Below are 27,697 nucleotides of genomic sequence, written 5' to 3'. Positions count from 1 at the left end.
TGAATAATGTTTTTGAGTACTGTCATTTATGTAAAATGCTTTGGGAATATGTTGTGCTATTGTGCCTGGTTTTCAGTCTTGGTGCAGAGTAGCAGTCCCCACTTTCTGCCTTGTTCTCGTGATCCTGGTGCACCAACACCCGCTTTTCCTGAAGTCATAAGCCGATTGATACAGATCACCCGGGAATGACTCAGAGCCATGAGATGTATGATTTGGGCGGGAGTTGATCTTCAGTTTTTAATAGACAAGTGTTTTTTTTATTCAACCGAGCACATGACGAGTTAACGAAATTAGTAAGGACTTGGTGAGGGGGTGGATTTGTACTAGGAATGTAACTGTTGTCTTTACAATAAGTTTCTGCAGTGAGCAATTCAGTATCTCGACTTGGAGTCTGGTAAAAGTGTTAACCCCTGGTCATCATGCGAGGCTTCTCTTTCTTGGTGCTGTTTGGAACTGTCTTTCTCGATACAGTCCTCGAAACAGCTGCTCGCAGACGTAAGTTTTTTTAAAACTTGCCAGGACTTCATTCAAACGTTATCCTAGCGTACGGCTATTGTAAAAGTTTGTATGGAAACGTACACACTGTATTTCAAACTGAACTAAACCAACAAGGTGATGTGTGGGTTTTTTTTTTGTATCTGACAGTGTGACTGCGTCTCAATGTTGATTTGAAATGGTGTTGGTTGATTGTAATGCAAAGCTCAGGTGTCAGGTCTTGATCCTGGTGAGCGCACTCAAACCAGAGTGTGCCATTTCCATCAAGACTTTGATAAAAGAAATAAAATACCTTTTCATGACCTCTGCAGCCAACTAATTATCTTTGCAGTGTAGTAACTGTTGTAATGTAGGAAATGCGACAGCCAATTTGTACACATCAAGGCTCCAAAAATTGCAATGTGACAATGATCAGATAACCTGTTTTAATGATGTTGGTTGAGGGATAAATATTACCCAGTACACTGGGGAGAACGCCCCTGCTCTGCTTTGAAATAGTGCCACTAGATCTTTTATGTCACCTGAGAGGGCAGACAGGGGCCTTGGTTTGATGTCTCATCTGAAAGGTGGCACGTCTGATAGTGCAGCACTTCCTCAGTATCCTGGATCAGGCGCTGACAACCTTTTTATTTACCTGAAGAGCCTTCTTTTTAAAAAATGCCTAAAATAAAACCTGTTGGGAACTACAAGATGAAAAGTTGGCATTTCTAAACCAAATGCATGGCAAATTACCAAGTGTCAATGGTAGAGTGAATGATTTGCACATGTAATAAATACAGTACATGTATTGAATTTATGTATCAAGAGAAAAAAATCTAACTGCAAACTTAAAATTGAACTGTAATATTTTTAATCTCAGTGCAGACAGAATGTCCAGTTGCTCTATCCTAACCTTATTACCTGCTGGGGAGAAGAGCTATATGCATTAGAACACAGGCAAAGAGGTGCATACTGTGGCACCTTGATACTAGTCCCAGTCAATACAAGGGTGTGCCAGCTATGCACAGTCATCTCGGTAGCAGTAGTATAACTGCTGGCCACTAGCAATATTGACATCAATGACTGTTTGTTTACTGCAGGTTTAGACTACTATTGGAGGGAGTGTGGTAGATCCTTTTTGATTATCTCCTGCCCTAAAGTAACCCTCTGATGGTTTTTCAGAGCTTGCACTGCCTTCTGAATGTTTGGTGCTGGTGCCAAACTAAGTTTTTGGAGTGCCGGTGCCAGACTGGTACTGAGGCCCAAGGAAATCACTTTCAACAAATCGGTTTGTTTTGCTTTGCATCAGCAACAGTGCAACATGCTGGTGCAATGCCAAATATTTAGTTTACTTTTTTTTTTAGAGAAAAGTCAGTTGGTACAATGCCATTTTCAAAAATTGAGGAGAACTGATGGGGCAATGAAAAAAGACTTGCCTGAGTCAGAGGCTGGTAAGTCATACCATGTTCCAGTGTTTGAGTTTAAATGTACATAGCTCTTCCCTGTGCCACTCCACAGTGATACAAGTGAACAAAATAAGCATAACTGTCAATTTGCTCTGCTGCAGACACCCTGTCAGATCTGCATGGGTTGGTGTAGTATAAAGACTACATCAAATACTGGAATTTAAGAACTGAGTCAGATCACAGCTTTTGGTAACTCTTATTTAGTTTGTACATTATAAAAAAGCTGGCACTACATAACTACATCTACAGCTCTAAAAATGTGTATTAAAGTTTTTATAATTGGTCATGTTACAATGCCAACTTTTCACTGTTAATTTCCTCTGGCTGTTCAGTCATCTGACAGTCACATGAATATGATTACAGCAATTTCTCTCTCCTGGCTGGATAGTATCTGATGATCGTTGACTCAATCTTATTTAAAAGTTCAGATATTTACACCCGAGATTTGATCTTTTTGCAGAGTTACTAAAAAGGCATACCTCTTTATCACAGTACTGGTATTAGCATCTGTATCTCTATTCCACTCCCCCAAGCCGATTAATGCTTTTCTTTTCAATGTGGGTAAATTGATGCTGCAGGTTAAGTGGGATGAATAAAGTAGCAGGTTGCAGAGAGTAGAGGCAAGTTAGACCTCAGTGGTAGTTGCTTAGTTGTGAGAGCTAGATGAAGAGAATGGGGTTGATTTTCACTTCTACTGCCTGATAATGGCCTCAATATCGAACATCACAAGAGTATTCATTTCCAGCACCATTCCTGCAGCCTCTCATCACAAGTTGTTGAATCAGAGAGATTCTGGGTTTTGGATGAGATTATTCAACATGCATTCAGCAGACGATTTCAAGTCACCCAATTCAGATATGGAAAGCATTACTCCTTTTTAACTAAGTAGAATTGAAAGATCACCTGGAAAGAGCTCTTGAGCAGCATGATAATGGTGACATCATTTATAATATAAAATGCAATATTAGTAAACATTGCATGTGCATATGCAATGCATATACTATGTAGAATAAAACTCAAGTGATCAATTTCAGTGGCTTCAATCGCTTGTACAATCTATTTGGGCTATTATGCATAATTTGAGAAGGGGTCATGAAAACTATTGGCCTAGGAATTGGGGCATGTCCAATTTTGGATACACAGGGAGTGCTGGGTTCTGTCCCTGTGTCTAAATTGTGAGGCCCGAGGTGTCCCTGATATTAGGCTTTGTAACGCACTTCCATGAAGGGAGCAACTTGCAAAATTGAGGCTACTGACTCACCACCCTGTTAACACAGATGAAGAGGCTAGTGACATTTAGAAAGGGACTCATTGAAAGGCGTCCCAAAGTATGTGCCTTTTTCAGGCAGTAACCCCTTTTTAATATGCAAATCAGTGTCCTAGGACCTCAAATTTAGTCTGACCAGTTCCATAGGCAATCGTGCCAAAGCGGCCCAGCCACAATAAGTTTGGAATTATTTCAGTGGGGCCCAGAGGAGCATGATTGCTCTTCCAGACCCCACAAAAATAATTTGGGGTACTGCCTCCTTGGGACCTCCACCCATTGCGATTGTTCCTACCCCACCCTCCCCGCCATCCCCACCATCCCCCACCCCCCCCCCCCCCCCTCGCCACCGACCCCCACACTTGTGGCCAGGGTGGCCTTACACCGGTGAGCAACATCAGGCTTCTATCAGACCTGTTTGGCTCATCGGCCTCAAAATTATGGCTGCCTCTTCACAGTGGATTCGCCTGAAATTGGTCCTAACTAGTTCACATTATGCGGTTTTACAGCATACCCGATCTTGGACAGTCTAATATTTGCGATGTACAGTTGAAAAGCAAAAGAAAAAAAGCTGGATTTAGCAAGACAGCCCAATTCCAATATATAAACTAATCCTTTTCCTTCCTCATTTACCTAATCGTGTAAGTTATTAAAGCCAAATTGTTTGTAACTAGGGTGGTGATAAGGAGAATAGAATCAGCCTCAGTGTGTAAGCTAAGAAGGACAACAAGATCAGGCAGAGTTTCTGCTTCTGATTGTATTCACAACTCCATTGGGAAGGTGTGCATGTGTCGATGTTGGGTGAAGATGAAATTGAGCTTGGTTGTGATAGCCCTTCACAGTCAAATATTCACTGACATTGGTATGTGGTGTCCTTGAAAATAGTCACAATAAGAGTATCTACTTTTAGGATAATAAAGGAGAAATATTGGTGGGGAGGGGAAATACAGTTTATTACAGTCACTTAAAATAACTAGAAAATTGATATGCCGATATTAGAATGGGGCAGCATTCATAGAAATTTCACACAATTGAAGTCTCTAACTACATCTGTATCACACATACCTGACAGTTGTTTAGCTTTGTTGTCAACTAAAGAGGAACTTGTTACTAATCCTAGAAGTTGACTAACTGCATTTTTTGTTTTCAGGTTTTCGAGATGTGTTAACTCATGGTAGCAAGTTATCATTCTCACTACATTCTGGTCATATTGCTGGATGGCATCCTGACAATAATGTCTGGAATGAACAACTTTATCCCTATTGGAAGACGAATGATGTCCGTTGGAAAAACTGCTGGAAAGGTAAGAACGTGAACTGGAAATTTCTAACCAACTTTTTGTATTGCAGACCTTGCTTCTGCTCAAGAACCATTTCCCAGGTGGTCTTTGAATTCTGCTTAGTTAAAAAGGAGGGTTTTTAAAAATTTGTTTTTGAGATGTGAGTGTTGCTGGCAAGGCCAGGATTTGTTGCCCATCTCTAATTCATCTTCAGAAGGTGCATCATGTTCTTGAACCGCTGCAGTTCCTCTGGTGTAGGTACACATACAGTGCTGTTAGGAAGGGACTTCCAGGATTTTGACCCAGTCACAGTGAAGGAATGGAGATATAGTTCCAAGCCAGTATAGTGTGTGGCTTGAAGGGAACTTGTAGGTGGTGGTGTTCCCATGAGTCTACTGCCCTTGTCCTTCGAGGTGGTAGAGATTGTGGGTTTGGAAGGTGCTGTCGAAGGAGGCTTGACGAGTTGCTGCAGTGTATCTTGTGTATAGTACACACTGCTGCCATTGTGCGTCAGTGGTGGAAGGAGTGAATGTTTAAAATGGTGATGGGATGCTGATCAAGCAGGCTGCTTGTGTCTATCTTCCTGAGAGTTGCTGGAGCTACACTCATCCAGGCAAGTGGACGTATTCCATCACACTCTCGACTTGTGCCTTGTAGATGGTGGACTGGCTCTGGGGAGCCAAGAGGTGAGTTAGTCACTGCAGAATTCCCAGCCTCTGACCTGATCTTGTAGCCACAGTATTTTTATGGCTGGTCCAGTTAAGTTTCTGGTCAATGGTAACACCAAGGATGTTGATGGTGGGGAATTCAGTGATTGTAATGCTGTTGAATATCAAGGGGAGATGGATAGATTCTCTCTTGTTGGAGATGGTCATTGCCTGGCATTTGTGTGGTGTGAATGTTACTTGCCACTTATCAGGTCAAGCCTCAATGTTGTCCAGGCTTTGCTGCATATGGACATGGACTGCCTCAGTATCTGAGAAGTCACCGAGCTACCGAACACTGCAATTATCAGCGAACTTCCTCACTTCTGACTTTATGATAGAGGAAAGATTATTGATGAAGCAGCTGAAGATGGTTCGGTCTAGCACACTACCCTGAGCAACTCCTGTAGTGATATCCTGGGGCTGAGAGGATCGGCCTCCAACACCCACAACCATCTTCCTTTGTACTAGGTATGACACCATCCAATGGAGAGTTTTCCCTTTATTCCCATTGACTTCAATTTGGCTAGGGCTCCTTGATGCCACGCTTGGTCAAATGCTGCCTTGATGTCAAGGGCTGTCAGTCTCACCTCGCGTCTTGAATTTAGCTCTTTTATCCATGCTTGGACCAAGGCTGCAATGAGGTCTGGAGTCGAGTGGCCCTGTCAGAACCCAAACTGAGCATCGATGAGCAGTTTATTACCGAGTAAGTGCTGCTTGATAGCACTGTCGATGACATCTTCCATCATTTTGCTGATGATTGAGAGTAGATTGATGGGGCGGTAATTGACCGGATTGGATTTGTCCTGCTTTTTGTGGACAGGACATACCTGGGCAATTTTCCACATTCCTGGGCAATTGTCGGGTAGATGCTAGTTTTGTTGGAACAGCTTGGCTAAGATTGCGATTATTTCTGGAGCACAAGTCTTCAGTACTACAGCTGGGGTGTTGTCAGGGCCCATAGCCTTTGGAGTATCCAGTGCCTCCAGCCATTTCTTGATATCACAGGAAGCAAATCGAATTGGCTGAAGTCTAGCATCTATGATGCTGGGAACCTCAGGAGAAGGCTGAGTTTGATCACTCGGCACTTCTGGCTGAAGATGGTCGCAAATGTATCAGCCTTGTCTTTTGCACTGATGTGTTGGGCTACCCCATCATTGAGGATGGGGATATTTGTGGAGTCTGCTTCTTCAGTTGGTTGTTGAATTGTCCATCACCATTTACGACCGGATGTAGCAGAGCTTTGATCAGGTCCATTGGTTGTGGGATTGCTTTGCTCTGTCTATTGCATGCTGCTTCTGCTGTTTAGCATGTATGTAGCCCTGTGTTGTAGCTTCACCAGGTTGGCACCTCATTTTTAGGTATGCCTGTTTCTTTTAATTTTTTCATGGGATGTGAGCGTCACTGACAATGCTACTATTTGTTACCTATCCCTAACTGCCCTTCAGAAGGTGCTGGTGAGCCAGCTTCTTGAACCGTGCAGTTCATGTGGTGTAGGTACACCCACAGTGCTGTTAGGGAGGAAGTTCCAGGTTTTTAACCCAGCAACAGTGAGGAACGGCGATATTGTTCCCAAGTCAGGATGGGCTGTGGCTTGGAGGGGAACTAGCAGGTGGTGGTGTTCTCATGCGTCTGCTGCTTTTGTCCTTCTAGGAGGTGGATGTTGCAGTTTTGGAAGATGCTGTCAAAGAAGGTTGGTGAGTTGCTGCTCCTGGAATGCTATCCTATACTCCTTATTGAACCAAAGCTGATCCCCTGGCTTGATGGTAATGATAGAGTGGGGGATATCCCATGCCATGTGGTTACAGATTATGGTTGAGTACAGTTCTGCTGCGACCCACTGCGCCTCATGGATGGCCAGTTTTGAGCTGCTAAATCTGTTCTGAATCTGTAATGCCTTCCATGTCTGAATTGTGTGGCTTGAAATCTTCTACTGTATCATCTCAGCCAGATCCCAGAATCTCTCCCGATTCTATAATTTGTGATGAGAGGCTGAATGAATGGTGATGGAAATGAATGCTGTTGTGATATTAGATATTGAGGCTTATATTGGAAATAATTAGTGCTCCATACTGCACCTTACTTGGAAGTTTCATGTTCGAATGATTCTCCATCTCGAATACAAGAAAAAGTTCTCTATTATTTCAGCGCAAATAGAAATGTGCAAATCTACATGAGCTTCTATTACAGCAGATACTCTCTAGTATATGAGAATGCAGATTGGAAGATTATTTGAAACATTGTATCTTAGAGCATGGCTAGCTGACCCGATCCCGACGGGACCCGATGACGTGTTGGGTTCGAGTCGGGTCTCTCTTCTCGGTCCAAAATTCGGACTCGGGTTGGGTCGGGCTGGACGTGGACAGAGATCAGGACAAACAGAAATCAGAGGTGAGAAGAGTGGGGGGGGAAAGAAACAGCTACAAGTTCCGACATAAAGCACCGGAGTGAAATTAACCCTACCCCTTACACTCTGAAATCTATCAAGTCCGGGAGAAACTGACAAGCCCGGGGAAGATACCAGTAACTGCAGTATGTACAGAAACATCAACTGAGCTCTTGCTTGAATCTATACTTGGCCCAAGGATTTAAAATGATCTGGAAATAGGGAGATTAAACTTCCCAACCTGAGTTCTCCGCGGACATTTTTTTTTGTTAATGACATTGTAACTTGATACAGTTCAGAAGCTTGTTGGTTACATTGCATGATTTCCTGAAGTGGATACTTTTTTTCCTGTGAGTGCTCAGGGTTGCGGTGCCTTCGCCTGTTTGAAATCAGTGTTTTTTTTTAAAAACACTATGATGTTAATTGAACACGGGTACATTAACAACTGGCACCTGTACTCGATCACTGGTCTAAAGCCTGGCTACCTGACCAAACCCAAATACATCTGTTGGGTTCGGGTCTGGTCGGGCAGTTAAAAATGTTAAAGGGCTTGGGTCGGGTTCGGGTTGGCTGTTGTCAGGTCAGGCCTGGGTTGGGTTTTAATTTTATACCTGAGCCAGGCTTTATTGCATCTTGTAAACTAAAGTTGTAATTTTGAATGTTTTAAACTTCATAGGCAATTCTACAAAAGATCCTTTTTGTGTAATGATTCAAGGTAATTTGGAAAATAGAAATGACAGACCTGTAGTATGCATTGCAACCAGAAAAATGCAAATTAAAAGATTTATATAATAAATTAATCAAAACCAGTGAATTTGTTTGAAAATGATACTACTTATGCTGTTAGATGCAGGATATGTGTGTATTTATGGTAAATTCAATTATGACAAATAAACAAAGCTAAACAGTTTAGGAATACTTAGTAAACCATACAGCTTAAAATTACATGTCGACAGCAACACATTGTGGCTAGTAATAAAACTATGACTGTCACTAGTATTTAAACTGAAAGGATTTCTCTAGTTAGCTTAGGTGTTACTGCTAAAAGCGTTCAAGCTAATATTGTTGAACTAGCTCAGTAGTAATACAGCTTTACAATAACAAATGGATTTAAACCACAAATAGACCATAGTTAAATGAGGTATAATTTCACAAAACTTATGCGTGTGCTATACATACTCAGTGTTCCCTCTAAGGTTCCTGGCTCGAACGTTCCCATGCAGGCCGCGCACAAGTCGGTGCCTTTAAGTTACCATGTGTGCACAACTGCACAAAAAAGTTTAAAGGGCCTGTGCACTTAAACAAATCGCCCACACACTACAAAAAAAGGCTACGCTATATGTATCTTTTTGAAAGTATTGTAGAGACTTAAGTCTCTAATCAAAAACCCAAAGTGATTTATTTGGGTTAATTGTACTATGTTTTATTGTACTTTGTACAATTGTACTTTGTTTCATGATTCATTCAGTAGCTTGCATATAATGGGGAGAAATTCAGCCAAGCCCATTTTTCGGCTCAGAATCAGCCCCAACCAGGATGCCTGAGGCTGGCTTGAAATTGGGCCTTGGGCCGATAATTCAATAATTCAAATGAACTACCGCCGCCTGTCGTGCTTCCACAGGCACGTCACCTACTTCAACAGATGCATTTCAGCCCACTTGTCTCACTGGCAGCAGCCCTCAGGTAGGCGCTGGGGTGTAGGAAGAACAGTAGGAGGGGAATTGCAGTTCACACTACTCAGCAGGAATGCTGTGGAGCTGGGAAGAATATTCCTGCTCGTCCTGGCTCTACATGATTAAAAAAAAATAAAGGTTACCTTTTGGTTGTGGCTGGTTCTTGGGCCTCATTCATGCCAGGAAATCCTATGCAGAGAAGGCCCAAGGTACCCCAATTTCTCAGAGGTCATATGACAGGAAATAGACCCCTCCATTAGTATATACAAGGCCAAAATGGGGCACAGGGCATAGCCTGCAAAATTTGTCATTTTGTTCCGTTTTCTGCAATGATGACCGATTTCTTTCCTGAACTCTCAGGCTCACAAAAGTAGCATCAATTTCCTAAAATATTTGTCTTTATTCATCATATACATGAATAATTACAATAGTCTAATGATCCTCTTGGTTTGAAGAAGATCTGATAAATTTAACCTTCTGACTTGCAGTCCCAATCCCTTAATTTTGTACTTCTATTTATCTTTGAACAGGGGACGGGCAATTTATTGTGGTATGTGTTAATAATTAATTTTAAAATGTTCTGGTTTTCCTTGGGAGGCTATATACGAAGGTTTTCTCTGTTCACTGTTGATAGTGAAATCCTAAACACATGCTTCATGCTTCTGTTTACAATTTTGCTAATTATTTTGTAGCTCGAACCACATCCGACTGAGCAAATATTACATTGAATACTAAAAAGTATCTGTTTTTCCTCTTAAATCCATCTGTTTTCTCTTTCAGGAGGAAAAGTCGTGGCCCACTTGAGCAATGATGGGCCTACTCTCGTTAGAGCAAATGTAACCTTTAGCGTGGTGCTTAAATTACCTAAATGTCAAAAGGAGGATGATAATGGTGACATCATTTATGATATAAATTGCAAAAATGGTAAATTTTGCATGTGCGTATGCAATGTATATACTATGTAGAATAAAGATCAATTTCAATGGCTTCATTCACTTGCACAATCCATTTGGGCTATTATGTATAATTTGAGAAGGGTGTCATGAAAACGATTGGCCTTGAAATTGGGTATGCCCATTTTTGGGCACACAGGGAGTGCCAGGTTCTGTCGCTGTGTCTAAATTGTGAGGCCCAAGGCATCCCTGATATTAGACGTATGCCTCACTTCCATGAAGGGAATGACCCACAAGGAATAAGACAAGATACTCTGCCATGCCCACCAGTCACGGAAGTCCCCAACCATACCAGTGGGCAGTGCATGTTCCCTCTCCAAGGCCACCCAGGTGTCATCTAAACCATGAAAGAGAATCAGGTAGCCAGAGCAGCCCTCTCTGCGGGCTGTGCCTACGCTGGATCTGTGATAGGACATTTTCACCAGGCATAGGAATAGACACTAAGAAGGTCCTTCAACGTCCTTCGACTTGTCTGTGCTGATTATATCTGGAATTCTAAGGGATTGAGTTTTTGGGAATGTCCAATAAACAGGTTACTTCAAGATGAGTAAATGATAATCCTAGGGCAGGTTATTAAAATGATATGTGCCCAAATTTACAGAAAAAATAAGTGCGTGAACAATGCATGCTGCTATTAATGTGCAAATTGACTAGGAATTTATGGCATGGAAGAGATAAACCTGTTAATTGTGCATCACCACAAATTGCTGGATTATTTGTGCTACTCTGCCATTAGCTTTGTGAAAATGGCTTCTTGCACTTAACCTCAGTGATTTTCATGAAGTTGCTGCATTCGCACATTAATTGTTCATTAAATTTGCCACAGCAAGTTAAATCTAGTAATTAACAGCATAAAACTCCTTATAACAATATGGTAATTGTTATTGACTGCCAATCAATGTCTCTGGCCCAGAAAGTCAACAATTATATGTGTGGAGTCTCATTCCTTCCAGTTGTGAATTTCTTTAGGAGATTTTAAAAATAAATTTTAATTTACACTTTCCCTTACTGTTCATATCAAAGACACATATCCAAGTTTGTTGATGACATAAAGATTGACAGTATTGTAAGCAGTGCAGATGGAAGCATAAAATCTAAGATATTGATAGATTAAGTGAATGGGCAGAACTGTGGCAAATGGATTTCAATGTAGGCAAATGTGAGGTCATCCACTTTGGACTTAAAAAAGATAAAACAGGATACTTTCTATTTGGTGGAAAGCTAGAAACAGTGGAGGTCCAAAGGGACTTGGAGATCCAGCAACATAGATCATTAAAATATCATGAATCAGGACAGAAACTAATCAAAAATGCTATTGCAATGCTGGCCTTTAAACCTGGAGGAATAGAATACATGGGGGTAGAAAACCTGCTTCAGCTATACAAAGCCTTGGTTGGACTGCATCTGGAGTACTGAGAGCGGTTCTGGGCTCCACACCTTAGGAAGGATATACTGGTTGTGGAGAAGTGCAGTGTAGGTTTACTAGAATGATACCTGGAATCCAAGGATTAAATTACGAGGTGAGATTACACAAACTAAGCTTGTATTCCCTGGAATTTAGAAGGTTAAGGAATGATCTGATCGAAGTTTTCAAGATATTGTGGGGAACAGATAGGGTAGATAGGGAGAAACTATTTCCATTAGTCTGGGGAGTTTAGGATTAGGGTTGCAGTCTAAACATTAGAGGCAGACTTTTCAGGAATGAAATTAGGAAACACTTCAATGCAAAGGGTGGTAAAAGTTTGGAACACTTCCACAAATGGCAACTGATGCTAGATCAATTGTAAATTTTAAAACTGAGATTGATAGATTTTTGTTCACCAAAGGGATTATGGGGAAACGGCGGATATATGGAGTTGAGTCGCAGATCAGCCACGATTTCACTGAATGGCGGTAAAGAGTTGAGGGGCTAAATGGCCTACTCCTGTTCCTATGTTTTCCTTTCTGTCTTTTTTCTCTCTCTTAATCCAACCTTTCCCTCTCTATTTTCTGAACTTGATTTGACATTGAATTCACCTACTCTAATTCATGCTTTTTCACAGTCCTCACACTGTATATTTCTCAATCCTTAAATTTCATTGGTTAAGGAGATTAATTGTTTCTCCCACTGTTCATCAAGGTCCCAGATTCTCTGTTGTCCTTACTCGGCCTTAAATAGCTCACACTTGCAGCAACTTTGTGAGAAAAAAAATTAAAAAGCCTAAATGTACGTGAACAAGTCTAACAACAGGGCAGACTGTGAGATGCCCTGCTCCAGCAAAATCTGGACCATAGTTTTCTGTAGCTGATCATATGAAACAAGGTCTTGCGGGAATCACTGTAAAACCAACCCTCTGATTAACAGTGCCTATTTAAACTTCCTTCTGATATTAAAAATTTATAAAGGTGTGACAATCAAAAGTATTCCAAGCCTAGTAGAAGAGCTCAATGTGATGATTTTGTCTGTTGCGGGTTAATTCAATAGCAAGATTTTCCAGCAATAGTGTCACCACTCTGAAAGAGATTCTAAATGCCTCATTCTTAAAGGAGCATTCATTCAACTGCATACCTAGTAATCAGTCGGATGCTGGAATCATTGTGAGTGACCCTGATGCATTTGGTAGGCACCAACTTGAACTGGGGCACAAGGCCTCAATGTCCTTGGCTACCTTCTGAAGTCACAAAGAGGGAAGATGTAATTATTTGTAACAAAATCATAAATACATCCTTTGTACTTACATTTGTGATTTTGTTACAAATAGTTAATGAATTATCTTCCCCAAGGCAGACAAATTGAATCCAGTAACAGGCATGTGACTAAGTCATTCAAATTGTCAGCCAAAGCAAAACAGGTTTAACATTTGTTGAGGTTAGGCCTTGACCCTAGTTGAAGCACCTGCTTATACATAAGAAGTGATGAAGAATGTTGTCTTGATGCTGAAGCTTACTAGAAAAGTTTGGCTATCAACAAGAATCAGCCCAAGAATTATGGAATAGGTTGTCCCATGAGGACATCTTGAGAAGCTCTTTGACCTTATGACAATGGTTGTCTTGACCCTTTTCAGGCAAATTGATTTTTTTTGTAGTGGCTAGCATGGATCTGTGAAATGGGGTATCTATTGGCAATTGTGGCACCTCCTATGTTTGCAAGTAAGATCGCATTCACACTTGAAATTGAAAGACTTGATTGGCTCTTCAGCAGTAGGAGGCCTCCATCCAGAGGGATATTGAGCTTCTCTGAAAAATGAATGAGACAGCAGATAGTGAGGTGACCAATGGTATATATGTCAGGAGCATTCGACATTGTACAATTTTTCAGGTCATCTTTATAGCCTTAAATTGATTATTATTGATTAGTTAGGAAAAAGATAATATGGACACTATATATCTGGTAGACCTATTTTTGAGTATGTTGTCGCCATAAATGGACAGCCTCCAGTTTGTTTAGCATATTATTTATATATGGAGATTGGCAATTATAGTAGAGTGTTACATTACTCACCAGAGTTACACTATAATTCTGATGTATAAAACACCCTCTCTGTTATTCCTCTGTTTCTGACCCGTTGCAATGAAACTTTTAGGACCTCAAGCGTGCATTTTGTTGCAAATATTCAATGACATCATCTAATAATTTGTTGGAAGATGTATGCAAATTTCTAAATCTGACTCCCACATGAACTGTATAAGTCATTAATGCCAGTGTTTATTTTCCAGCATCTTCATTCTTTCCTGGTCAATATGTGTATAACTGGACTTCCTGGATTGATGACTATGGTTGGTTTAACTGCACCACGTTTTCCAAATGTAATGTCTTCCCAGATGGTCATCCTTTTCCTAGACAAATGGACTGGAGGCATAAGAACTTTGTTTACATTTGGCACACACAAGGTTGGTACAAAAAGATTTCCTTCAAATGCCAAGAGAGCCCCTTGAAGACTCTCCTAACCAAATTTGTTTCAAATTTAGGCCAATACTATGAAAATACTGGGCGTTCCAGTATGACCCTCTCTATCAATACAACTAACATCACACTTGGTGACCATATGATGGCTGTGTCTGTTTACCGAAGAGATCATCATCGAAACACATACATCCCAATTGCAACAGCAAGTGGCCCATACACTGTTACAGGTGAGATGTCAATATGTTTGGGTTAATCTATTCATTGATCATTAGTTTCAGACATTTGGATCACCTAGCAAAAATAGGAACAGGCTGGAGTCCACTCTTATGAGGAATGTGTAAAACTAGTTGTAGTTTTATACAAGATTGTGGAGCTTTGAAGATTCGAGATGACTTGCTTGCATTTCTTTCATTGATTTTTGTAAAGCTTCAAAGGTCTCATGTGATGATTATGGAGAAGCTGAAAACTATGGTAGAGGGCCAAATCATACATTTCATCCAGAGCGCGTACTCCAGCTCCAAGATCTGTAAAATAGCAAATACGAGACTCACTGAACCTCTTTCTCCCTTCTGTCTCTTCTCTGTACTCACTTCTTCTATCTTCTCTATTCTCAAAAGAAAACCATTCAGTATTTTACAGTCCCCATCCAGCCATGTTTGGAGGCTAAAGCCCAGATTCAGACTGGAGGATGATATATTGTGGGGTACCACTAGGACCACTACTTTTCTTTGATCTATATTAATGACCTAGACTTGGATGTGCACAGCACAATTTCAAAATTTGCAGGTGACACAAAACTTGGAAGTATTGTGAACTGTGAGGAGGATAGTGATAGATTTCAAGGGGACATAGACAGGCTGGTGGAATGGGAGGACACACAGCAGATGAAATTTAATGCAGGGAAGTGTGAAGTGACAGGAAGAATGAAGAGAGGCAATATAAAATAAAGGATACAATTCTAAAGGGAGTGCAGGAGCAGAGGGACCTGGAGGTATACAGGCACAAATCGTCGACGGTAGCAGGGCAGGTTGACAAAGTGGTTGATAAGGCATACGGGATCCTGGGCTTTGTAAATAGAGACATAGAGTACAAAAGTAAGGAAGTTATGGTGAAGCTTTATAAAACACCGGTTTAGCCTCAACTGGAGCATTGTGCCCAATTCTGGGCACCACAGTTCAAGAAGGATATGAAGGCATTGGATAGGGTACAGAAAAGATTTATGATAATGGTTCCAGGGATGACAGACTTTAGTTACATGGATAGATTGGTGCAGTTGGGACTGTTCTCCTTAGAGAAGGTTGAGAGGATATTTGTTAGAAGTCATAGAATAATTTACAGCACAGAGGAGGCCATTCAGCCCATCGCGTCCATGACAAGGTGTTCAAAATCATGAGGGATCTGGACAGAGTAGATAGGAAGAAACTGTTCCTTTTGGTGAACTAGAGGACACCAATTTAAAAAGTGATTGGCAAAAGCACCAGAGGTGACATGAGGGAAAACTTATTTACACAGTGAGTGGTTAGGATCTGGAATGCACTGCCTGTGTGATGGAGGCAGATTCAATCATGGCTTTCAAAAGAAAATGGGACAATTATCTGAAGAGAAAAGATTTGCAGGGTAATGGAGAAAAGGCGATGGAATGGGACTAGCTGAGCTGCTCTTGCAGAGAGCTGGCATGGACACAATGGGCCGAATGGCCTCCTTCTGTGCTATAACCATTCTGTGATTGGCCAGCATAATGATCTGACCCAGACTCCCCCTGAAAGTCATTACTTTGTGGTCAGATTTGGGCCAAGAGAGGCAGGTTGTTATGTTGCTCATTTCATCTTTTTATTATTCTTTCTCGGAATGTTGGTGACGGTGGCAGGACTGCATTTATTGTCCACCTTAGTTGCCCTGAGAAGGTGGTGGTGAACCTTCTCCTTGGACTGCTGCAGTCCTTGTGGTGATTGTGCTCCCCCAATGGTGTTAGGTAGGGAATTTGAGGATTCTAACCCAACAACAATGAAAGGATAGTAATATATATCCAAGTCATAGAGCAATACAGCACTGAAACAGGCTCTTCGGTCCACTGAGTCTGTGCTGACCAACAACCACTCATTTATACTAATCCTACATTAATCCCATATTCCCTACCACATCCCTACCATTCCCCTACCACCTACCTACACTAGGGGCAATTTACAATGGCCAATTTACCTATCAACCTGCAAGTCTTTGGCTGTGGGAGGAAACCAGAGCACTTGACAGAAACCCACGTGGTCACAGGGAGAACTTGCAAACTCCACACAGGCAGTACCCAGAACCGAACCCAGGTCGTTGGAGCTGTGCGGCTGCGGTGCTAACCACTGCGCCACTGTGCCACCCCTGTGCTGTGTGACTTGGAGCGGAACTTAGAGGTGGTGGTGTTCTCACAACATTGCTGTTCTTGTTCTTCTTGTTGGTAGAGGTCACAGAAGAGGGAGGTAGTGTTGAAGTAATCTTGGTGAGTTCCGACAGAACTTCCTGTAGGTTGTTTGTACTACAACCACTGTATGCAGGTGATCAAAGGTTTAGAAACAGAATTCAGTGGTAGGGCACTAAACAAGTGAACTGTTCTGTCCCGGATGTTGCCAACCTTCCTGATTGTTGTTGTAGCTACACTGATCCGGGCAAGTAACAATCCTTGTAAATGGTGAAGAAAGAGGTTTTGAGGGGTCAGGAAGTGAGTCACTCATCACAGAGTACTCAACTTCTGTCCTGCACTTGAAGTGACGTTATTTATATGGTTGCTCCAGTTCAGCTACTGGCCAATAGTGTTCCCAGAATATTGATGGGGTAAGAACTGGACAAGGTGGTGCCATTGAAGGGAGGTAACTGGGCTTACTTTCATTGGAGATAGTCATTACCGGGAACTCGAATGGTGTGAATATTACCTTCCATTTGCCAGTACAAGTACAGTTATTGCACAGATCCTGTTGTCGACTGTCATGGACTGATTCATTATCATAGGCATTGTGAATGGAGCTGAACACTGTGGAATCATTAGCAAAAGCCCCACCACTGACTGGATGACAAACAGTAGGTTACAAATGAGGCAGCTGAAGATGGTGGGGCCAAGGATACTTCCCTGAGGACCTCATGCAGTGATGCTATTGGGCTGTAATGACTGGCCTCTGACAACCATGAGCACATTTCTTTGCATCAGGTATGACTTGAGGTACTGCCTCTGTCACCATTGACCAGTTTTGCTAGGTCTCCATGGTGTCTTCATGAATGTTCTGTTGGCAAGCATCATAATGGATAGCTGTTACAGTTGGGGTTTCTCCACATACTTTTTTTATGCCCAATAGAAAGGCAGCTCTCATAAGTAAACTTGCACTACTATTATGAACCAAGCAGGACCTTGGCCAGAACTTTCAACTTTATTGGGGAGGTGAAATGGGTGAGATAGACCAGTTGTCCGTTATAAACTCTGCTGAATTTTCTGTTTCATTGATGCAGAACAGATGGCTGTTGGGATTGCTTACTTGTTCTAATTTCTTTTTGTTACTTTAAACACCGGAATACACAGGCATCTGTTGTAACAACCACAGAATCTGGTCTTTAATGAGACGTCACACTTTATGATCCTGTACATGCTCTCAGTTACGTCACGCTACTTGATTCCAGTATGTGTACATAGGTCTTAAATGAGCTCATATTATATGATCTAACATAAGTGGTCAGGTACATCACATTCTATAATCCAGCATGACAACATTCACTCACAATTTTTAAGCTAAGTCTACCTTTGGCCTCTACATTTCAGTTTGGCATGGACTCGATGGGCTGAATGTTCTCCTTCTGTGCCGTAATGACTCTATGGCTCATTGCATACTACCACTCTGTCATAGTACATCAAAGATACATAAAAGTGACATCAGAATAACAATGTGAAGACAAGATATCCTTAGATCTTCTCACTATCTTTCAATCATTCTGTTACCATGGTTATATGTCTCATTTAAGCTTTTCCAATCACTTTACTACTATAAACACACTGACCAGATCAACATTTCCCAGATGATTAGGCACACAGGTCAGTCTTCTGATCTCTGGAGATACCCTTGCCTTATGTCTGCTTCACAATGCATCCCATGTTCAGCAGAAAGCTACTTTAACTCATGGTGTGCTGATCCAGAACATCGAGGGACGCAGCTAGTGTGAAACCTCATTCTCACAGTGGCCAATCTGAGCTTGATCGTCTTATGCCCCCACCCAAGTTGACAGCTCCTTGTGAGCAAAATCATCTGGGGTAGCATGCTCTTGTAAAACAATAGGCCAATTGTCTCTGCAATTTCTGGATTTAGGATTCACAGTATGCAGACGATTAATATCAGTTAAAACAGACACTTTAGTAACACACAAAACTACAAAACAAGTTCATTTATAGATTATTTACAGAAACAAGTAGTAATGAAAAATTTGAAATTGTCAAATATAGTAGCTTTGAACATAAGAGCACGAGAAATAAGAGCAGGAGTATTTGGCCCTTCGAGCCTGCTTCACCATTCAAAAAGATTGTAGCTGATCTTCTACCTCAACTCCACCTTCCTGCACTATCCCCATATCCCTTAATTCCCTTAGGATCCAAAGATCTATCAATCTCTGTCTTGAATATACTCAACTACTGAGCATCTACAGCTCTTTGGGGTAGAGAATTCCAAATATCCCACAACGCTTTGAGTGAGGAAATTTCTCCTCATCTCAGTCCTAAATGGCCGACCCCTTATTCTGAGATTGTGATCCCTAGTTCTTGGTTTCTCAGCCAGCAGAAACATCCTGCTAGCTGTTATCCTAACAAGCCCTTTAAGAACTTTAAATGTTTCAATGAGATCACTTCCCATTCTTCTAAGACCGCAATTGTTGACAACGCGATCGGTAGGTGGCGCTGTTTTGGCACATGCGCAGATACAGCATGTGCCACGAAAACGTCACAGCCTGCGACTGTTGCAGCTGCCAGGACTAAAGATGGCGCTGCTCAAAAAATCACAGAGATGAAACCTAACAAACACGTGGCAGAATACAATGGCCGGAGTGAGAGAGTGGAGCGGGCCGGGGAGATCAGCGCGGGGGCCGGGGAGATCAGCGCGGGGGCCGGGGAGATCAGCGCGGGGGCCGGGAAAGGCAGCACGGGGGCCGTGGAGAGCAGCGCGGGGGCCGTGGAGAGCAGCGCGGGGGCCGGGGAGATCAGCGCGGGGGCCGGGAAAGGCAGCGCGGGGGCCGTGGAGAGCAGCGCGGGGGCCGGGGAGATCAGCGCGGGGGCCGGGAAAGGCAGCGCGGGGGCCGGGAAAGGCAGCGCGGGGGCCGGGGAGAGCAGTGCGGGGGCCGGGGAGAGCAGCGCGGGGAGACCAGCGGTGCCGGGGGGGGGGAGAAAGAGGGAGGGGGGGGGAGAAAGAGGGAGAGGGAGGGGGGGAGGGAGAGGGAGGGGGGGAGAAAGAGGGAGGGGGGAGGGGGAGAAAGAGGGAGGGGAGAGGGGGAGAAAGAGGGAGAGGGAGGGGGGGAGAAAGAGGGAGGGGGGAGAAAGAGGGAGAGGGAGGGGGGAGAGAGAGGGAGGGGGGGAGAAAGAGGGAGAAAGAGGGAGGGGGGGAGAAAGAGGGAGGGGGGGAGAAAGAGGGAGGGGGGAGAGAGGGAGGGGGGAGAGAGAGGGAGGGGGGGAGAAAGAGGGAGGGGGGGAGAAAGAGGGAGGGGGGGAGAAAGAGGGAGAGGGGGAGAAAGAGGGAGGGGGGGAGAAAGAGGGAGGGGGAGGGGTAAGGAAGGGGGGAGGGGGAGAGCTGGGGGGAGAGGGAGGAAGGGAAGAGAGTGGGGGGGGGGGGAGCAGCGGAACGGAAGAGGAGTGCAGCAAAAGAGTTACTGGCCAGTCCCTGGACCCGGTGACACCAAGGTCTTCGCACGCTCGCTCCCCGCGGCTCTCTACGGCCTCTCGCTTCCGGCCCTCTCCATTCAGCCGTTCCCTCCAGCTGCGGATGCCCAATCCAGTTGCTTTCTCCCCTACCCAGTTGCTTTCTCTACTTCTCCTCAGTACTTCAGGCATTGCAACTGTTTGGTCCCTGCATTTTGCATGCTCCCTCTCCCCACCCCTCCCCGCACTCCCCACCCCTCCCCCTCTTCAAATACCCCTCCCTCTGCCCCCCCACCATAGTTGAATATCTGAAGTGCAGTTGCAAAGTCGGGGAAATAGCATGCAAAACAAAACCTCAACAATTCTGGGTTTAATTATTGAAAAGTTTTATTAAGTTCATTAAGTATCCGAGGAACTGCTGTGCATGGATACATGAGTGTTGTGTCCAGCATTCCCGTTAGACAGACAGGTCGATTCTCTGCTATGCACAGCGGAAGAGATTGTTCCTGGAGAGCCTTGTGGTGAATAAAAGCTTGGCTCTCTATTCCACTACTGTATTGTCCATGTGAAGAAGGCAAAGTCACAAGAGTCTGAGCTCAGTCTATTCTTGGTGAATGTTCCCCAAACGCATCCCAATGTGCATTCCCAATTCATCCATAAATGCAATGTTCCTTTCCACATCGTGATGAGCTCTGCAGCATGATCTAGTTGCCTTCGTTGCTTGAATGCTGACCTTAAGTCTCAAGGATTGTTTTCTCGACGGCATGTTTTACATGAAAAGAAATAAAGCAAATCAGAGTCAGAGCTTGCCTCCCTCCATCCACTGAAATTACTGTTGTGCACACCTTTTTAAGTTCTGCAGTGAAGGCACCAATTGATAACGTCGCCAATGAAGCACTTATTACCCACCTCAGATGCAGGAATCAGCACATCCTTGCGTCCTCTCCCGCACTGCCTCCTTTGCTTGAATGCCGTCCTTAAGTGTCAAGGATTGTTTTCTCAAGGGCACGTTTTACATGAAAGAAAGTAAGGAAAGAACATCAGTGTCAGAGCTTCCCTCCCTCCAATGAAATTACTGTTGAGCATGCTTTGTGTTCTGCGGTAAAGGCATGTACTGATAACACCGCCAATGAATCACTTAGTACCCACCTCAGCTGTAGGAGGCAGGATGATGTTACTGCCCCTATCTCGTGATGGTTCAATGCTGCTCTCAGGGAAAACATGAATGATGTGAGGGTGCTGGAAAAGAAGCACATTTCTTTTGGGCTATGAACATAAAGCTGGCCATTTAGCCCAGCAGTTCCCTGCCAGTGGTTATGTTACTCGTGCGTCTTTCCATCCATTCCCATTTAATCCTGCCTACTACTATCACCAGTTGTGTTCACAGCAAGAGCATTCACATTTCTGCTACCACTGGACACGGCATGCTTGTTTCTTTTAGTGCTCAGTCTCTTCTTGCTGAATGTTCCCCAAGTGCTTGACCCCTTTGGACGCCCTCTCTGCTTGACAGGCAGCAACTGGCAATTGCGGAGTCTCACAAGGCTCTGCATGGTTGTTTCAACGTCGGATGGGGTAACAGGTGGCTGTGTGTCCATGAGCACTGCCCTGATGGGTGTAGGAGCAGGTAACTGTGTGCCCATGAGCACTGCCCTGATGGGTGTAGGAGCAGGTAACTGTGTGTCCATGTGCACTGCCCTGATGGGTGTAGGAGCAGGTGACTGTGTGTCCATGTGCACTGCCCTGATGGGTGTAGGAGCAGGTAACTGTGTGCCCATGAGCACTGCCCTGATGGGTGTAGGAGCAGGTAACTGTGTGCCCATGAGCACTGCCCTGATGGGTGTAGGAGCAGGTAACTGTGTGTCCATGTGCACTGCCCTGATGGGTGTAGGAGCAGGTGACTGTGTAACTGAGCTGCAAGGAGAGGGTACCGCAGGTAGGGGAAGTGGAGATTTGAACAGGTAGGCATATGTATGGTCCATCAGATCATTAGGCCAGGGGGTGAGACGCTCAGGATCCAGGGTTTGTGACACGTGACTGATGTCCAGCGCGCGGCCACCTCCATCCGAAGGTGCTTCCGGGCAATTGTTGGGCATAGTAAAAGGCTCCATCTCATCAGCCAGTCCTTGCTGCCAGCGGAGAGTCTGTTGCCGCAGCCAGTCCAGTCTCCTCATGAATGCTGCCGTTCCACTCTGCAGAACGGCCTGTTGCAGCTGGTACAATTGATCTGAAAGCAAGCGGTATTTTTCATTGTGGCTGAGGGGCCTTGGCTGTTCCTCTGTAATCACAATGGCAGCAGCCATGCCTGTCGTCGTTGGTGTCTGAGATGCACGCCAGCGACAATTGGGGGCGAGCCTGTTCAAAGGCAGACCCAGATGCCTCTGCACAACAACAGCACGTTTGCAGGGCAACAAAGTCTGAATGGAGAAGATGCAGCTGCAGGTAGCCTGGCCATCATGTATCTGCAGTGTGTACTGTTTGGCGCCAGAAATCACAGTCACTGTGCCTTCATCCTGCTACCTGCGGTGGCCCAGACAATGGAAATGTTTTCAGAGCAACTCACAACAAGGGCTGGAGAACATGCGGTGGCCCAGACAATGGAAATGTTTTCAGAGCAACTCACAACAGGGACTGGAGAACATGCGGTGGCCCAGACAATGGAAATGTTTTCAGAGCAACTCACAACAGGGACTGGAGAACATGCGGTGGCCCAGACAATGGAAATGTTTTCAGAGCAACTCACAACAGGGACTGGAGAACATGCGGTGGCCCAGACAATGGAAATGTTTTCAGAGCAACTCACAACAGGGACTGGAGAACATGCGGTGGCCCAGACAATGGAAATGTTTTCAGAGCAACTTACAAAGGCAGAGCAACTTACCTTGGAACAATCTCCTGTGTCAAATAAAAATGAAGCAAGTCTCCAAAACGAATAAATAATTCAGATAAGATGCCCGACGAAACCTCCGCTCCTTCCACTTTCAAAAAGTTGCGCCGAAGCTTTGATGCATGCGCAGAGGCCAAACTGGCGCGTCGGGAGGAAGACGAAATAACGCGATGACGTCATCTGCGCATGTGCACAACCTGACCGGCAGGTTGGACCGCAGCGCATACGCAGAGATGAATAGACTGTGTGCGCATGCGCGTACCGCGTCCTTTGCGCATGCGCAAATCAGTCCAGGAGAGTCGGACCGCAGCGCATGCGCAAGGGGCATGAAACCGTCTGCGCATGTGCGCAACGCGGCGCATCCTGATGACGTTCTCCGATGAAGTAGCGTTGTCATGAATTACTTTGTTCTTCTAAATTCTAGAGAAGATAGGCCTAGTCTACGTATTGTCTCCTCATAGGACAATTCCCTCATCCCAGGAATCAGTCCAGTGAACCTTCATTGTACTCCCTCTAGGGCAAGTATATCCTTCCTAGGTAAATAGACCAAAACTGTAAATAGTACTCCAGGTGTGGTCAACCAAAGGCACTATATAATTTTTGTAAGAGTTCTTTACTCCTGTACTCCAATATAATAAAGGCTAACTAACCATTTGTTTTCCTAACTGCTTGCTTTACCTCCATGTTAACTTCCTGTGATTCGTGTGTGAGGACACTAATTCTGAATACCAACATTTCCCAGTCTCTCACCAGTTAAAAAATATTTTGCTTTTCTATTTTTCCTTCCAAAATGGATAACTTCACACTTCCCGCATTATATGGCATCTGCCATGTTCTTGCCCACTCACCTAACTTGTCCATATCCCTTTGCAGCCTCTTTCCATCCTCCTCACAGCTTACTTTGCCACTTAACTTGGTATCATCATCAAACTTGGATGCATTACACTCAGTTCCCAATCATTGAAATAGATTGTAAAATGCTGAGGCCCAAGCACTGATCCTTGCGGGTATCCTGCTAGTTACAGCCTGCCAATCCAAAAATAATGCATTTAATCCTACTCTCTGTTTTCTGTCTGTTAACCAATCCTCAATCCATGCTAATATATTACCTCTAATCCCATTAGCCCTAATGTTATATAATAACCTTCTCTGTGGCACCTTATTGAATGCTTTCTGAAAATCCAATTACACTACATCCGTTGGTTCCAACTTATCTACCCTGCTAGTGTAAGATCTGGGGTTTGCTTTAATTTAATTGTCAGACTTAGGTCAATTACAATTACAGACTAAGTTGGGAAAGACGATCTCAAAGGGACTTTCAGTTCAGACTAGCTACAAATCACGCTGGGTGTTTTCACAGGCTTCACAGAATTTATTAAGTTTATCGCAATGAGTACAAAATGTGATACTTAACAAAAGGCCATGCTAAGTAGTCACATTCTCTGTGGAACACTGGTCCTCCGCCTCCGGTTGATTGCGGCACATGTGTCTTCACTGTTGACTGATGGTTTTTGATTCTTCTTCTGTTGGTGTGCGCCAATGTCTCTCAGCACCTTTCTTTTATCCCCCTCCAAGGGTTTCTTCATTCTATATTAGGCTACATTCCACCTTAACCCTTTCCATCTGTCAGGTATGACCTCACCTTCTATACATTGTCTCGACCGATGGTTTGATGGCCTAAGTCATTGTCACAAAATGGAGAATGTTTCGTATGCCCATCAATATTCCAGTTATGAATGGCCTCTGAATACCTTTATTTACACTTCCAACCCCATGAAGTCTGCAGGTCTGTCAGTTATTGTGACTCTGAGTCTTTTAATTGAAATGGAGAGAGGCGATCATCCCCCATCCTGCATTATCTCAAAAGCGACTTCTACTATTGTTGCTACAGTAAACACTCTGTCTTTCACCATCTTTCCAATACAGCATAAAAATATACATTTCACATAACAACATGATTCCAGACACAAAAGTACACAACTTAATCCTAATATAATGCATTGACACACATATAAAGTAAACCTATTCCCAAGCATAATTGCAACATTTCTTAAAAGCATTCTACTTTAAAAATATAACACCTCATGTAAACTGTAGCAGGCCATAACTTCATAGGTTCATTCAAGTGATATAGTAACAACAGATTAAACATGGCAGTTGTTAACCCCTTAGTTCCTACACTAGTTACAACCTCAAAAACAGATTTTTCATATACGATTTCCCTTTCATAAATCTGTGTTGACTCTGCCTAATCATATTATGATTTTCTAAATGCCATGTTACCACATCCCTAATAATAGTTACTGGCATTTTCCTGATGACTGATGTCATGCTCACTGGCCTACAGTTCCCTATTTTCTCTCTCTCCTTCCTTTCGTGAACAGCAAGATTACATTTGCTACCTTCCAATCCACAGGGACCGTTCCAGAATCTAGAGAATTCTGGAAGATCAAAACCAATACGTCCACTATCTTTGCAGATACCTATTTTAAAACCCTAGGATGCAGGTCATCGGGTCCAGGGACGAGTCGGCTTTTAGTCGCATTAATTTCTCCAGTACTATTTCTTTACTGATACCAATTTCTTTAAGTTCCTCATTCTCACTGGATCTTTGATTCCCTATTATCTTTGGAATGTGTTTTGTGTCTTCTACTGTGAAGACAGATACAAAATATTTGTTTAATGTCTCTGCCATTTCCTTATTCCCCATTATAATTTCTCTTGTCTCTCCCTGTAAGGGACCCACGTTTACTTTTGCTAATCTCTTCATGTTTGCAAACTTACAGAAGCTTTTACAATCTGTTTTTATTTCTGTTGCTAGTTTACTGTCATATTCTCTTTTTCTTTATCAATTTCTTGGTCAGCCTTTTCTGAATTCCAAAATCCTCCCAATCCTTAGGCTTATTATTCTTTTTGGCAACATCATAAGCCTCTTCGTTAATTTAATACAATCCTTAACTTCTCTTGTCAGCCATGGTTGGACCACTTTTCCAGTGGGCTTTTTAATTCTTTGCGTGTGCAATTGCTTATCTATTGTCGTATCTTTTAATCTAGTTTCTCAATCTACCTTGGGCAACTTGTTCCTCTTACCTAAATAGTTTGTTTTGTTTAGATTTAAGGCCCTATTCCTAGACTTAAATCATTTTCAAATTCAATATAAAATTCTATCATATTATGGTCATTCTTCCCTTGAGGCTCCTTTACTACAAGGTTATTAATTAACCCTTCCTCCTAGTACAATATTAGATCTAAAATGGCCTGTTCCTGAGTTGGTTCATTGGCATACTGATCTAGAAAACTACTTTCTACACATTACATGAACTCCTTTCACACTATTACTGTAAGTTTGGTTTGCCCTGTCTATATGAAAACTAAAGCCCCCCTGATTATTTTATTACCAGTGTTAGCTGCGCCTTTAATTTCCTGATTTATATTCCACCCAACACTACAACTATTTTTGGGGGCCTATAAACTATTCCCCCTATTGTTTTCTGTCCCTGTTGTTTCTTAGCTTCACCTAAACTGATTCTGCATCTTGATTTTCTGAGCTAAGATCCTTTCTATAGTTTTTATCCCATCCTTTATTATCAAGGCTACCAACCCCTCCTTTTCCATTTTGCTTATTTCTTCTAAAAGTCAAGTCTCCTGTAATATTTAATTCCCAACCTTGATCATTTTGCAACCATGCTTTTCTAAGGGTTATTTAGATCAAACCCATTAATTTCTGTCTGTGCTATTGATTCATCAATGTTATTGTGAATGCTTCACGCATTCAGAGATAATACCTTTAGCTTTAACTTTTTTCTATTTTGCCTGATGTCACCTTAGTCGCTCATGCCCTATTACCTTTGTTAAGCTCTCTGTCCTTTCTTGACCCACTCTACTTATTTTTACCCAAATCACTACTCTGCTCTACAGCCATGACATTTCTCTTACTGCTTTTGAATTTACTTGAATTCTCCCAGGCCCCCTTTATTAGTTTAAAGCTCTCTCTACTACTACAGTTATGTGGTTCGTCAGGACACTGGTCCCAGCCCAGTTTAAGTGAAGCCCATCCCAATGGAACAACTCCCTTTCCGCCCAATACAGTGTCCCATGAAGTGAACCCTCTGCCTCCCACACCCTTATTTATTCCAGCGACGCACTTAACCTTATCCCTATGCCAATTTGCATGTGGTTCAGATAACAATCCAGAGATTATTACCTATGAGGTTCTGCTTTATAATTTCGACCCTAGTTCCTGAAACTCAGTGGAACCTCATTCCTAGTTCTACCTATGTTGTTGGTTCCTCAAAGACCACAACAACCTAACTTCTACCAACCACCACCACCACCCCCACCCCCGACACCCCCACCCCCCCCCCCCCCACCCAGCTCCTAGTTTTTCTTCAGCCATGAGAAGATGTTCTTAACTGTGGCACCGGGCAGACAACACAACCTTTAATCTCCTGTTTGTGGCTGCACAGAACAGTATCTATCCCCTTGACTATACTGTCTCCTACCACTACCGCATTTCTTTTACACCACACCCCCCCCCACCCCAACCCACCCCACTCGAATGAACTATGGTCAGTTTTCTCATCTGCCCTGCAAACTTTGCTGTCATCCAAACAGGCAGAAACAACTTTGTATCTGTTGGATAAAGATAATGTTCCTCCAGCACTGCACCTGTGGCCTCTATACCTACCAGACTTGAGGTCACACCTTTCTGGCCCTGACTGCTAACCAGACCAGCACCACTACCTAACCTAAGGGGTGTGACTGCCTCCTGGATCAATGTGTTTGGGTAACTCTCCTCCTCCTTGATGGTAATGTCCGCACCTCGGACTCCAGCTCAACAACTCTGAACTGAAGTTCCTTGAGAA

The 27,697-nt window shown here is 43.3% G+C and overlaps 1 protein-coding gene across 1 annotated transcript in view; it reads left to right on the top strand.

The window, feature by feature from the left end:
• Positions 1-274: 274 nt before the first annotated feature.
• The window catches only part of gpnmb (glycoprotein (transmembrane) nmb), a 78,564-nt gene continuing 51,141 nt past the window's right edge, over positions 275-27,697 (top strand). Inside the window, exons 1-5 of the mRNA XM_068050916.1 lie at positions 275-495; positions 4,355-4,507; positions 10,027-10,170; positions 13,896-14,069; positions 14,148-14,312. Coding sequence (XP_067907017.1) covers positions 420-495; positions 4,355-4,507; positions 10,027-10,170; positions 13,896-14,069; positions 14,148-14,312 — 712 coding nt within the window. The 5' untranslated portion in view covers positions 275-419. The remainder of the gene's footprint in view (positions 496-4,354; positions 4,508-10,026; positions 10,171-13,895; positions 14,070-14,147; positions 14,313-27,697) is intronic.

Source organism: Heterodontus francisci, chromosome 2, assembly GCF_036365525.1.
Source record: "Heterodontus francisci isolate sHetFra1 chromosome 2, sHetFra1.hap1, whole genome shotgun sequence".
Lineage (NCBI taxonomy): Eukaryota > Metazoa > Chordata > Chondrichthyes > Heterodontiformes > Heterodontidae > Heterodontus > Heterodontus francisci.
Note: the sequence above shows the minus strand (reverse complement) of the source record. Positions and strands in the feature narration are given on the sequence as shown.